Below are 14,401 nucleotides of genomic sequence, written 5' to 3'. Positions count from 1 at the left end.
ATGACGGGGCGATGCAGGGGACAGAGCAAATCGTGATGTTACGGCTCTGCTCCATGACATCACGCCCCACCCCCTTAATATAAGTCTATGGGAGGGTGCGTGACAATCGCCATGCCTCCTCCCATGGACTTGAGTGGGCAGGATGTGATGTCATGGGGCGGAGCCGTAATGTCACGATGCTCCGTCCCCTGCATCGCCCCGTTATCACGCACAGAGCCAGCTTGCTCTGTAGTTATGACGGTGGGGTGCCGCTGCAGAGATCCCAGCGGCGGGACCCCCGTGATCAGACATCCTATCCCCTATCCTTTGGATAGGGGATAAGATGTCTGGGGTGGAGTATTCTTTTAAGGTTACTTTCACACAGTATCATATTGTATTGTATTTCGGCCAATGTTTCTATAATGATGACCCTTGGATCAGTGTTTCCCAACCAGGGTGCCTTCAGCGGTTGCAAAACTACAACTCCCAGCATGCCCGGAGAGACAAAGGCTGTAGTTTTACAACAGCTGGAAGAACCCTGGTTGGGAAACACTGTCTTAGGCTGGGTTCACACCCCATTTTTGTTTTGCAATGCAGTTCCCATATCAGGTTTTTGGATGATAAACGGATTCCTCAAAACCGGACTAAACTGTATTAAAACGTGTGTACAAATTTTAATCCGTATACAGTTTAAAAAATAATGTCCGGTTGCATCTGTTTTTAAGAAAAAAAATGTTTTTTACTTTTCACTCCATTATGAATAAAATTCCCTTGTTTGATTAAAATTCCTAGAAAAAAAACTGTGTAAAGTCAAAAACCATATGGTGAAAACCGGATGGAACTGTACGCACATACGGTTCTGTATGGTTCCCATTGACTCCCATGTAAAAAAAAAAACGTATACGTTTCAATACGGTTTTTCACCCGGACCAAAAAACGTGGTTGGCTGCGGTTTTGGGTCTGGGAAAAAAAAACGGTTTTCAATGGAGAGTCAATGCATACGGTTTTCAATACGGTTCCGTACGGTTTTCAAATTGAACATGTTTACAGGAACTGTATTGCTAAAACGTGGTGTGAACTCAGCCTTAGATAAAGGACTCTTTGACAGACCTTCTTAGGAACAACCGTATTCTTCCTGCGACATTGTATCATATCGCTTTGCATATTGCCCCCTACAAAATATAGACCCAGAGATGTATTCGAAACCACTGTGCAAAACCTATAACAGGGCTTCCTACATAACTTATACCATTTATAATACTAGTATGTTCTGATGTGGTAGCAGGGCACTAAGGCACCAGGGCTACCATTGTTCGGAATATCCTGGATGTAAACATTGATAGTAGATGGATCAAAGGTCATTCTGATCGAAACACTGCTATTGATTCATATGAGTAAAACTCTTAAGGCTGTGTTCACATTTCTGAATTGAATTCTGCATAAAAATTCTGCCAATTCACTTCAATGGAATTCCTGCAGCAGAATGGGACAGCGGAATCCCATTGAACTGTATTGGCAATGAATTCCTGCAGAATTTTCATGCAGAAATTCTGCTGTGTGAACATAGCCTTAAAGGGGTACTGTGATGGAAAAAAAAAATTTAAATCAACTAGTGGCAGTAAGTTAAACAGATTTGTAAATTACTTCTATTTAAAAATCTTAATCCTTCCAGTATTTATCAGCTGCTGTATGCTTCACAGGAATTTGTGTAGTTGTTTTCAGTCTGGCCACAGTGCTCTCTGCCGCCACCTCTGTCAGTTCCTGACATGGACAGAGGTGTCAGCAGAGAGCACTGGGGTCAGACAGAAAAGAAATTCAAAAAGAAAATAACTTCTTCTGGAGCATATAGCAGCTGATAAGTACTGGAAGAATTAATATTTTTAAATAGAAGTCATTTACAAATCTGTTTAACTTTCTGGCACCAGTTTATTTGAAAAAAAATTGTTTTCCACTGGAGTATCCCTATAAAAGTCAACATTACACAACAACGAAACAGAGTGACCCCAACACAGAATATTGTCAATATTTCCCTTATCGCAGTTACATGAAGAACGTCATCCAGCCTGAAGAGAACCATGGACCTCTGGATTCCAACACCCAAAGCTATTGTGATATCAAAAAACACCTTCAACAATATAACATAAAACCCGCACAATGTTTACCTTTGTTGTACACAATACAGTTGTTCTTGCTATCCTCAACGCCTTGCCAGGTCACATCCAACAACCATTTGGGACCATCAGTCAGCACCAGAGGAACGGGAGCCTTTGTCCTCTGCCGAAAAAAATAAAAGGATAAGATAAGTAACAATTAACGAAAAATATCTAAAAAATCCAGACAACTGAGATTCATATTTTACCAAGTCATCCGTTCAGTCATCATCTATATTCTCAGCATCATCTCCTTAAACAATAAGAAGGGATAAAAGTGTTCCAGCCTCTCCGCCGATCTGAATAGCTAAGTTATTATCAAGGATATTTCCACACGATACTGGATCAGATCTCACAGATTACTGGGATCTCCAGTGGTTTGGAATTATAAAGGAAAATGCAGATGACTTTCGCAGCCGAAAACCATGTTTGCAAGTGAACTTTAGGTACATTGTACTTCACTATCAACAAGATCTCACTATTTCCTGAAACAGACAGGAAAGAATTCAGAGAATCAGTATCCATTTCAAACCCCCTTATCCGCTGTTACATTTATTTTCTCGTAGGAAATTATTCTGAATGAATAATGTAATTTTCCCCTTCCCTATCTAGTGCCGCCTGATGATGTACAGTTTTACTGCCGCTGAAATAATAATATTGTTAATGTTTCAATATGTAGTCTCAAGACTATAAAAGACACAGGGTGAATACATTTCCAAACAGAGGAAGCAAAGCATGACACCTCTTGTCCTTTGAGGTATAAAAACTAAAAAATAAAATAAAATAAAAAATGGAAGAGCTTTTTCCATATTTTTTTTTTCTCATTGAGGATTTTTTGTTATATATAATAGAGGTTTTCTTAATACCTTATTATTAGGAGACATTACAATCATATAAAGGTAAAAGGTGCAGCCTGAAGTGATGTCATTGTAATATGTCTAGATTGGGTAAAAAGAACGACTGTGTCAGGGAGACGTCATCCTCTAACTCTTCCACATTGTATAAAAAAAAAAAAATGAAGCAAAAATATTTAAAATAAAAACACTAAATTGCCCAATGACACAAATGGTAGCCATATTTCCCATAACAATATCTTGGGATGAAGGGACTAGCACTTCATAGTAGAAAGAGGACCGTGTAACAAAGATCAAAATGGTTCACCAAGTATAGTGTCAAGTACAACAGGTTTTCCCATCTCAAGAATTCATATTCATAGGATAGGGGACGATATGCTGATTGGTGGGGTCCGACAGATGGGAGTCCACCGATTCCGAGAACAGGAAGCAAATAGTTTCTTATATGAATGGAGCACACTGTGCATTCTCTAAGGGGGTTCCAGCATTGGTAAGAGCGCACTCGGGACTGTGGGGGTCCCAGTGGTCGGAGCCACAATGATCAGCTTATTATAACTTCTTGAAAATGGAATATCCCTTTAAGCCATACACTTTAATGACCCTCTGGCCACTTTCCCACAACTTTCCACCAGTGCTGTTCTTCTAAAAAGGTTCCTCAGCCTTTGTTAAGTAAGACGAATTGTGATGAATTGTGCCTATAGAGTATTCCTGACATGTTTGTTTAAATGGGCACTCTTATTAAAACAAATTTTTGCTACTGTACTCCTTATGGTAAATGAAAAATATTTCTAATATACTTTGTTTAAAAAAAAAAATTACGTTTTCTATGTTTTATTTGTGCTTAAAAAAGCTCAAGAGCACGTTTTCCCCCAACTCATACAGAGACTTTGGACCAAAGTCCAAACACAGGAAGTGCAGCCTGGAGTGCTGAGGGGGGTCCAACCAACATCATATGGAAGTTATGTGTGAGAGGAGCTATGATTGGATGAGGCTGGACACCCCCCCTCCCCTCAGCACTCCAGGCGGCACTTCCTGTGTTTGGACTTTGGTCCAAAGTCTGTATATAAGATGGGGGAAAATGTGCTCTTGAGCTTTTTTAAGCACAAATAAAACATAGAAAACTTAATTTTTTTAAAACAAAGTATATTAGAAATGTTTTTCATTTACCATAAGGAGTGCAATAGCAAAAATTAGTTTTAATGAGAATGACCCTTTAAGTACTTGTACGCCTTGTAAAATAACATGTAACATATTTTCTTAGTATGCCATACCTCTATTGCTCCTCTTGGAAATGTATAAGCACATGGATGTTACAGTTGCCCAGTGTATGTACATGCCCCATAAACTAGGAGAATGATCCATACATTTTCAGGAAGAATAACAGATGTCTGAGGGGGTTAATAGTACAGTGTAGGGTTGAAAAGAAGATTCTCTAAAATTATATTTGATGAAGAAAGCATAAACCAGACATATCAAGAGAAATAACTCCTAAAGATCAAATCTGCATATTGACATTGTTGGACTTCGATTTAACACTCATTAGTATACAAAATGTACAGCAAAGGGTATAAATATATATAGTATAAAGTAATGGTATGGCTGTGTAGGCCCTGTGATCCCGAATCCGTCCACACCTCTCATCAGCTAATTAACCTCTCCAGTGCCGAGATATCAGAGTTTAAAAACATATGCAAATTAGGCTTTGGAGCCCAATGGGTGTTTCCAACAGCTCCGCCCCTTCACCAGTAAGTCGCTACCCTCTGTACACTGGTCACCTCCTCTACCCCCCAATCAACATTCACTAGGTTGTACAGTAATCCCTGCCGCTCCCTGTAATCAAGCCTCTGAGAGGAATCACCCAGTGAACTCTAAAGCCTAATTTGCAAATCTTTGTAAACTCTGATATCTCGGCGCTAAAGGGGTCAATTAATTAATGAGTGGTATGTACGGATTCAGAACCACAAGCTCTATATAGCCATGGCCATACTGTATACCCTAAAATCCTGCTGACAGGTCCGCTTTAACAAGGGACTCTTGTAGGAATGCAAGGTAGAAACCTTAATAGGGATGAGGGAAAAGCTGTTGGTATTGAAAGAGCTTGGTTGATCTTTCAGTTTTCATTACAAGTCATACAATAATTTACAATCATATAAAACATGACAGTATAATAGACAACACAGGTTCCCTAAGCTAACACCATACCACATGCTACACTAACATTCCGCTCTATCACTCATTATAAAAAAAGTCAATCAGCAATACATTACAGTCTGTGATCGGAGACGGGTGTGGAATCTATGGGTTTAGGAAGGGGCAGATCACAAGGCCAAACTACTCAGCAAACATATGGGGAGTTGGCGAAGTAGAGGGGCATTAATCCTCTTCTTCATCGATGTCTGGACTGTTCAAGATGGAATAGTCTCTAAGCAGGCTGAGGATCAGCCTGCGGCCGTCCCGGACCGGCATGTTTTCCCTGTTGATGAGGAGGCGGTCCCTGGCCAGCCATATTACTTCCTTAAAATAGTTTATAAGATGCCAGGCCTCCTGGATGACCTCCACATTGGGGCTGCATAAATGTTAGGAGTTCTACTTTATTTTTAAAGAGTACCTGTCATGATTTTGTTAAATATTATAATCCTCCCAGTTCACTGCCCCCATCATGATAAACCACCCCCTGCTTTTATTTTTATTATTATTTATTTTTCTACCTTGATATTGCTCTGTATTTTCTGCTCAGTCTCAGTCAGATTCACAGACTGGGAAGGGGTGTTCCCCAGCAGGCGTTGCATCTTCTGAAGCCATAAAGGAGATAACTTCCTCCCTCACTCTGCTACACACAGCCTAGAGCAGTTCAGTGTGTGATGAGCTATGAGTGGCTAAGGCTGCGCACACAACCCTCAGCACTCCAGACAGCATTTCCTGATTTTGGACTTCTAGTGGCAGATTTTTTAAACACAAATAAAACTTTAAAGCTTTACATGTCTGTGGGTATGACCTACATTTGCATACCCCTACAGTCAACAGTGCCCACTTATTTGCTTATTATATGATGATATGTAAATTAGGCAATCTGTCTTCTGTAGGAATTAGAGAACAATGGAGTAGGCAAGTTTTACTTTCTAGTTTGTTTGTTTTTTAGCCATACATGCCTGATGAGGTGGTCTAATTTATTGGTGGGTTCTAAGGAACCAGAAGATCTGAACCTATAAGGTCCTAGAATGATCTAACACAGTGGTCTCCAAACTGCGACCTGCCAGATGTTGCAAAACTATTCCAAGCATGGGAATGTAAGTTTTGCAACATCTGGAGGGCTGCAGTTTGGAGGCCACTGATCCGAAGTTATAGACACCACACTGAATCAGAAAATTTGCATGGGAATTAGGGTTAGGGAAATTAGGATAAAAAGCTGCTGTGCCGTCTAAGGGTGGGTTCACACTACGTTTTGTCCCATACGGGAGCGCATACGGCAGGAGGGAGCTAAAAGCTCGCGCTCCCGTATGTAACCGTATGCGCTCCCGTATGCCATTCACTTCAATGAGCCAACCGGAGTGAAACGTTCGGTCCGGTCGGCTCATTTTTGCGCTGTATGCGCTTTTACAACCGGACCTAAAACCGTGGTTGACCACGGTTTTAGGTCCGGTTGTAAAAGCGCATACGGCGCAAAAATGAGCCGACCGGACCGAACGTTTCACTCCGGTCGGCTCATTGAAGTGAATGGCATACGGGAGCGCATACGGTCACATACGGGAGCGCGAGGTTTTAGCTCCCTCCTGCCGTATGTGCTCCCGTATGGGACAAAACGTAGTGTGAACCCAGCCTTACACTGTACATGGTTAGATGTAAACATAAGCAAATCCAGGTTGTTCACTGGAGTAATGTAAATCCCTGACTTTATAGCTGGATTTGTACGTTTGATTGTTAAAGAATTATTGCTGACCTGTTATTTATTTATTTTCATATTTTTTTTCTTTTTAAACAGTTTCTTACGAATCAGTTAATCTTATTGTCTTCGGAATAAAACAGAACACAGCTTGTATGCTGTGCAATTTTTTTTCCACAATAAAAGCTCTAGAATTCCAGCTCTGTTTGCATTATATAGCGGCCAATGGAGAGAGCGTGATCTCATACTTATTTCCATCACAGTGGGTCATGGACCAATTTGAATATTTGGATTGTATAAAGATTATCACAGTAGTGTTGTCATCAAAGGCAGCCTTATAGACGCTGCGCATAAATCATTTTTGCTGGAAAAAAAATAAAAATACACACACGCAGTTAAATACTGTACCACAAAAAAAATAAAAGAAAAAGACATTGGTTGTAATTCCAAAAGAATGCAGGTTACGGTATATCGGTATAAAATAATCATGAATATTAAAGTGTATTACGTTTCCATCGGGAAAAAAAAAATCAACGTTTATAAATAAATGCAGGAATCACACTTGTGAAAATAAAGGCTGTACCCTGGAAATTAAATCTACTGCTATGTTATATTTAGTAATATTCTAGTACTGGTATATAACTAGCTAAACAACCAGGGTGGGTAGAAAGGGATCTGGGATGTCCAGTGGCCCAAATCCTCTAAGGTTAAGTTTCCACTATTTTTTGTGGCCCAATAAAATGCAAGAAAAATCACCAGAAAAAACACAATGTAGTTTTCCTGTGTTTGCCGTTTTTTTTCTTGTGTTTTTTTTCTGGCGTTTTTGCCTTTTAGTGGAAATTGCATTTTTAGCCCCTTTGACGTTTTTTTCCAAATTTGTTGGGTACAAAAAAAAAAAAAGAGAAATGTATTTAGCAAAATTTATATTTTTTATAATGAAATTTTTATTAGTTTTTAAACACGGATAAATTTATGTGGGCGGGCAGGGCACTAAAGATATAGCCGACGATAATAAAAATGGAATGTGTGTGTTTTTCACTTTTTTTTTTATATTTTTTTTTTAGATAGTACTCCCAGCATGGAACACACTGTTCCATGCTGGGATTAGTAGTTCCTGTACTAATAGACAGATCGCCCTGGGTGTCACTCCTGACACCCGTTGTGATCGTCCATAATATAGCAGAGATGCGGAGCGGCTCTATACAGCGCTCGCATCTCTGCACTATACTCCGGGCCGGCCAGTGATGTGAATAGAAATTTACATCACTCATTCATATTTTCCACCCAGAGTGGTGATTGGCCGGATGGTGGCAGCCAATCACAGGTCTCAGTGGGAAATATGAATGGTGAGTGGCCAGCCGGAGTACAGAGCAGAGATGCGAGTGCAGGAGAAAGTCGGTTCGCATCTCATGGATGAAGGATGATCACATCGGGTGTCAGGAGTAACACCCGCTGTGATCTGTCCTTAACTGCAGGTATTACTGATCCCAACATGGAGCAGAGTGTGCTCCATGTTGGGAGCAGTAGTACCTGCAGTCAAGGACAGATCACAGAGAATGTCACTCCTGACACTCGGTGTGATCGTCCTGTATAATGTACAGATGCGGCCGGCCTTTCTTCTATGGCCCCCTGCACTGCCGTATATATACACCTATTCATATTTCCCACAGAGAGTTGTGATTGGCTGGAACCATCTGACCAATCACAGCTCTCTGCAGGAAATATGAATAGGTGTATATATATGGCAATGAGCGGCCGGCCCCATCCATAAATTATACAGATGGATTGTAACTGGTGTCAGAAGTGACACGGGCGATCTGTCAATTAGTACAGGTACTACTACTCCCATTATGGATGCTGGGAATAGTAGTACTACCTAAAAAATGCAAAAAAAAATTAAATAAAGTGAAAAACACACACACTACATTTTTATTATTGGCGGCTATATTTTTAGTGCCCTACCCGCACACATAAATTGATCCTTGTTTAAAAATTAATTAAAATGTCATTACAAAAAGCAAAATGTCATTAAATAACATTTTTTTCATCACTACTGCATTTTATTTTATTTTTAATGGTACCCTACAAAATTTAATTTAAAAAGGTATCTCCATCACTTTTTTGGATCGCTTAAGTCCAAAAAAGAATAAAAACCGCCTGCTAAAATGGCAAAGTTAAAACCCACATGTTGTTTTTCTTGACGTTGTTTACTCCCGTAGACTTCTATGGGAGAAAAACGCCACGATTTCAGGGAAAAGAAAACGCCATTGGCTCAACATTTGCAACATTTGCTCGACTTTGCAAAACCGCCAAGGAGCTAAAAAACAGGCATAAAGGATTAAAAAAAAAATGGCAAACTGAAAAACGCTATGTGGAAATAGAATTTTTTGATTCCTCATTGATTTACAAATGCCATGGGGGCAGTTTTGGAGTTTTTTTGGGAAAAACGCACACAAAAAAAAAACAAGTGGAAACTTAGCCCAAAAGTGTCACGGTTTTATTAGATTTCATGCTGTTCTGGGATCCATTCCATTAAATTATGTTCATTCTATATTATTAAATGGTACTACTCTAACTACCCATTACTACTTATGATTACTGGGTGTCACACTTTGCACATATTTCCGGTGAGTCTTCCTGTGACGAGAGAGGGGAGGACTACGGGATCTAGTAAGGAAAAATCCTATACTTCGCTGCAGAGTTATAGGTATTGTCACGATTCGGCTTCCAGGTAGTGGATCCTCTGTGTCAGCGAGGGATTGGCGTGGACCGTGCTAGTGGACCGGTTCTAAGAGGCTACTGGTTTTCACCAGAGCCCGCCGCAAAGCGGGATGGTCTTGCTGCGGCAGTAGCAACCAGGTCGTATCCACTAGCAACGGCTCTACCTCGCTGACTGCTGAGAAGGCGTGGGACAGAAGGACTAGGCAGAGGCAAGGTCAGACGTAGCAGAAGGTCGGGGGCAGGCGGCAAGGTTCGTAGTCAGGATGGGTAGCAGAAGTTCAGGTACACAGGCTTTGGACACACTAAACGCTTTCACTGGCACAAGGCAACAAGATCCGGCAAGGGAGTGCATGGGAGGAGGTCAGATAAAGGCAGGGAGCAGATGGGAGCCAATTAAGCTAATTGGGCCAGGCACCAATCATTGGTGCGCTGGCCCTTTAAGTCGCAGAGAGCTGGCGCGCGCGCGCCCTAGAGAGCGGAGCCGCGCGCGCCAGCAGATGACAGCAGGGGACCGGGACGGGTAAGTGACCTGGGATGCGACTCGCGAGCGGGCGCGTCCCGCTGTGCGAATCGCATCCCCGACGGCCATGACAGTGCAGCGCTCCCGGTCAGCGGGACTGACCGGGGCGCTGCGGGGAGAGAGACGCCGTGAGCGCTCCGGGGAGGAGCGGGGACCCGGAGCGCTAGGCGTAACAGTACCCCCCCCCTTAGGTCTCCCCTTTTCTTTGACCGGCAACTGCCTCCCCTGGGATGAGGACACCGGGAAAGAATGGAGGGTTTCCTCAACGGCAGGCAGTACAGCAGGAGTGGGAATGGGGAGGGAGGGCAGAGGGCGAAGCCTGGCACGGGGCAGTGTGACACCAGGACGGGGGCCATGAGGAGGCACAGAGGTTTGCCTGACGGGACTGGGAGGGGGGGAGAGGCACTTCCTATGGCAGGCAGAGTCCCAGTTCTTTATCTCCCCGGTGGTCCAATCAAGGGTGGGGGAATGAAGCCGGAGCCATGGCAGACCGAGGAGGACCTCAGAGGTACAACTGGGGAGAATGAAGAACTCAATCCTTTCGTGGTGGGGTCCGATAGACATCAGGAGGGGTTCTGTGCGGTAACGCACGGTGCAGTCCAATCTGGCTCCGTTGACCGCGGAAATGTAGAGCGGTTTGGCGAGACGGGTCACCGGGATGCTGAATTTATTAACAAAGGACTCCAAAATAAAATTCCCGGAGGCACCAGAGTCCAAGCAGGCCAAGGCTGAGAGGGAGGAGTTGGCTGTAGGAGAAATCCGCACGGGCACCGTGAGACGTGGAGAAGAAGATTTAGAACCAAGAGATGCCACACCCACGTGAGCTGGGTGCGTGCGTGCGTTTCCCAGGCGTGGAGGACGGATAGGGCAATCCACCAAGAAATGCTCGGTACTGGCACAGTACAGACAGAGATTTTCTTCTCTACGGCGATTCCTCTCTTCCTGGGTCAGGCGAGACCGATCCACTTGCATGGCCTCCTCGGCGGGAGGCCCAGGCATAGACTGCAAAGGATGCTGTGGGAGAGGTGCCCAGAGATCTAAGTCTTTTTCCTGGCGGAGCTCTTGGTGTCGCTCAGAAAAACGCATGTCAATGCGGGTAGCCAAATGGATGAGTTCTTGGAGGTTGGCAGGAATCTCTCGTGCGGCCAGCACATCCTTGATGCGACTGGATAGGCCTTTTTTAAAGGTCGCGCAGAGAGCCTCATTATTCCAGGATAGTTCAGATGCAAAAGTACGGAATTGTATGGCGTACTCGCCAACGGAAGAATTACCCTGGACCAGGTTCAGCAGGGCAGTCTCAGCAGAAGAGGCTCGGGCAGGTTCCTCAAAGACACTTCGGACTTCAGCAAAGAAGGACTGGACTGTGGCTGTGGCAGGATCATTGCGGTCCCAGAGCGGTGTGGCCCAAGACAAGGCCTTTCCTGAAAGAAGGCTTACTACGAACGCCACCTTAGACCGTTCTGTAGGAAACAAGTCTGACAACATCTCCATATGCAGGGAACACTGAGACAAAAATCCACGGCAGAGTCTGGAGTCCCCATCAAATTTGTCCGGCAGGGACAAGCGGAGGTTAGGAGCGGCCACTCGCTGCGGAGGAGGTGCAGGAGCTGGCGGAGGAGATGGTTGCTGCTGTAGCAGAGGCAGAATTTGCTGTAACATGGCGGTCAACTGCGACAGCTGCTGTCCTTGTTGGGCAATCTGCTGCGATTGCTGAGCGACCACCGTGGGAAGATCAGCGAGACTTGGCAGCGGCACCTCAGCGGGATCCATGGCCGGATCTACTGTCACGATTCGGCTTCCAGGTAGTGGATCCTCTGTGTCAGCGAGGGATTGGCGTGGACCGTGCTAGTGGACCGGTTCTAAGAGGCTACTGGTTTTCACCAGAGCCCGCCGCAAAGCGGGATGGTCTTGCTGCGGCAGTAGCAACCAGGTCGTATCCACTAGCAACGGCTCTACCTCGCTGACTGCTGAGAAGGCGTGGGACAGAAGGACTAGGCAGAGGCAAGGTCAGACGTAGCAGAAGGTCGGGGGCAGGCGGCAAGGTTCGTAGTCAGGATGGGTAGCAGAAGTTCAGGTACACAGGCTTTGGACACACTAAACGCTTTCACTGGCACAAGGCAACAAGATCCGGCAAGGGAGTGCATGGGAGGAGGTCAGATAAAGGCAGGGAGCAGATGGGAGCCAATTAAGCTAATTGGGCCAGGCACCAATCATTGGTGCGCTGGCCCTTTAAGTCGCAGAGAGCTGGCGCGCGCGCGCCCTAGAGAGCGGAGCCGCGCGCGCCAGCAGATGACAGCAGGGGACCGGGACGGGTAAGTGACCTGGGATGCGACTCGCGAGCGGGCGCGTCCCGCTGTGCGAATCGCATCCCCGACGGCCATGACAGTGCAGCGCTCCCGGTCAGCGGGACTGACCGGGGCGCTGCGGGGAGAGAGACGCCGTGAGCGCTCCGGGGAGGAGCGGGGACCCGGAGCGCTAGGCGTAACAGGTATGACTATAAAATACTTTAAAACTGCTTATGTGATGTTTTTATTTTTCAAGATGACCTATAATGATCTACCGGATATGTCTATAATATCCGCAACATCCAAAGACATCATTCTGCAAATTAATATTTCTACATACAGCTGAGTGATCGCTTTAGTAATATTTATATAACTGTGTTATATTTGTTATGTATTGTTCCTTGGCCACGTGTGTTACGCCGAGCGCTCCGGGTCCCCGTTCCTCCCCGGAGCGCTCGCCTCATCTTCGTTGTTGCAGCGCCCCGGTCAGATCCACTGACCGGGTGCGCTGCGGGTCCGCCTTCAGCCGGGATGCGATTCGCGATGCGGATAGCGCCCGCTCGCGATGCGCACCCCGGCCCCCGTACCTGACTCGCTCTCCCTCGGTCCTGTCCCGGCGCGCGCGGCCCCGCTCCCTAGGGCGCGCGCGCGCCGGGTCTCTGCGATTTAAAGGGCCAGTGCACCAATGATGGTGCCTGGCCCAATCTTCCCAATTAGCTTAATTGGCTCCCACCTGTGCACTTCCCTATATCACCTCACTTCCCCTGCACTCCCTTGCCGGATCTTGTTGCACTTGTGCCTAGTGAAAGCGTTCCCTTGTCTGTTCCTAGTCCGTGTTCCTGACCTCCTGCCGTTGCCCCTGACTACGATCCTTGCCGCCTGCCCCCGACCTTCTGCTACGTCCGACCTTGCTTCTGCCTACTCCCTTGTACCGCGCCTATCTTCAGCATCTCCAGCAGCCAGAGAGGTGAGCCGTTGCTAGTGGATACGACCTGGTCACTACCGCCGCAGCAAGACCATCCCGCTTTGCGGCGGGCTCTGGTGAAAACCTGTAGTGGCTTAGAACCGGTCCACTAGCGCGGTCCTCGCCATCCCTCTCTGGCACAGAGGATCCACTACCTGCCAGCCGGCATCGTGACAGTAGATCCGGCCATGGATTCCGCTGAGGTGCCGCTGTCAAGTCTTGCCGACATTTTCACGATGATCACCCAACAAAATCACCAGCTGGCATACTTGTCCTCCGTGGAACAGCAACTGAACTCACAGTTACAGCAGCTGCTGCCACTGACACTGCAGCTGCAACTGCAACAACCATCTCCTCCGCCGTCTCCTGCAACTCCTCCGCAGCGTCCGGCCATGGATTCCGCTGAGGTGCCGCTGTCAAGTCTTGCCGACATTTCCACGATGATCACCCAACAAAATCACCAGCTGGCATACTTGTCCACCGTGACACAGCAACTGGAGTCACAGTTACAGCAGCTGCAACTGCAACAACCATCTCCTCCGCCGGCTCCTGCAACTCCTCCGCAGCAACCGGCCGCTCCTAACCCCTGCTTGTCTCTGCCGGACAAATTTGATGAGGACTCTAGACTCTGCCGTGGTCTCCTTTCTGGAAAGGCCTTGTCTGGGGCCACACCACTCTGGGACCGCAATGATCCTGCCACAGCCACAGTCCAGTCCTTCTTCGCTGAGGTCCGTGGTGTCTTCGAGGAGCCTGCCCGAGCTTCTTCTGCCGAGACTGCCCTGCTGAACCTGGCCCAGGGTGTTTCTTCCGTTGGCGAGTACGCCATTCAGTTCCGTGCTCTTGCTTCCGAGTTGTCCTGGAATAGTGAGGCTCTCTGCGCGACCTTTAAAAAAGGCCTATCCAGCAACATTATAGATGTTCTGGCCGCACGAGAGACTCCTGCTAACCTACATGAACTCATTCATCTTGCCACTCGCATTGACATGCGTTTTTCCGGATGGCGTCTGGAGCTCCGCCTGGATATGGACTTTGTTCGCACGAGGCGTTT

General features: G+C 46.0%; 1 protein-coding gene across 8 annotated transcripts in view; it reads right to left on the bottom strand.

The window, feature by feature from the left end:
- The window catches only part of ZFPM2 (zinc finger protein, FOG family member 2), a 451,186-nt gene that overhangs the window by 172,214 nt on the left and 264,571 nt on the right, over positions 1-14,401 (bottom strand). For all 8 annotated transcript variants that reach the window (XM_056522564.1, XM_056522566.1, XM_056522571.1 and 5 more), the window contains one exon: positions 2,142-2,253. In XM_056522564.1, coding sequence (XP_056378539.1) covers positions 2,142-2,253 — 112 coding nt within the window. The remainder of the gene's footprint in view (positions 1-2,141; positions 2,254-14,401) is intronic.

This window comes from Hyla sarda, chromosome 5 (genome assembly GCF_029499605.1).
Source record: "Hyla sarda isolate aHylSar1 chromosome 5, aHylSar1.hap1, whole genome shotgun sequence".
In the NCBI taxonomy this organism is placed as follows: domain Eukaryota; kingdom Metazoa; phylum Chordata; class Amphibia; order Anura; family Hylidae; genus Hyla; species Hyla sarda.
The sequence above is the reverse complement of the archived record's forward strand: the minus strand, read 5'-3'. Positions and strand labels throughout refer to the sequence as shown.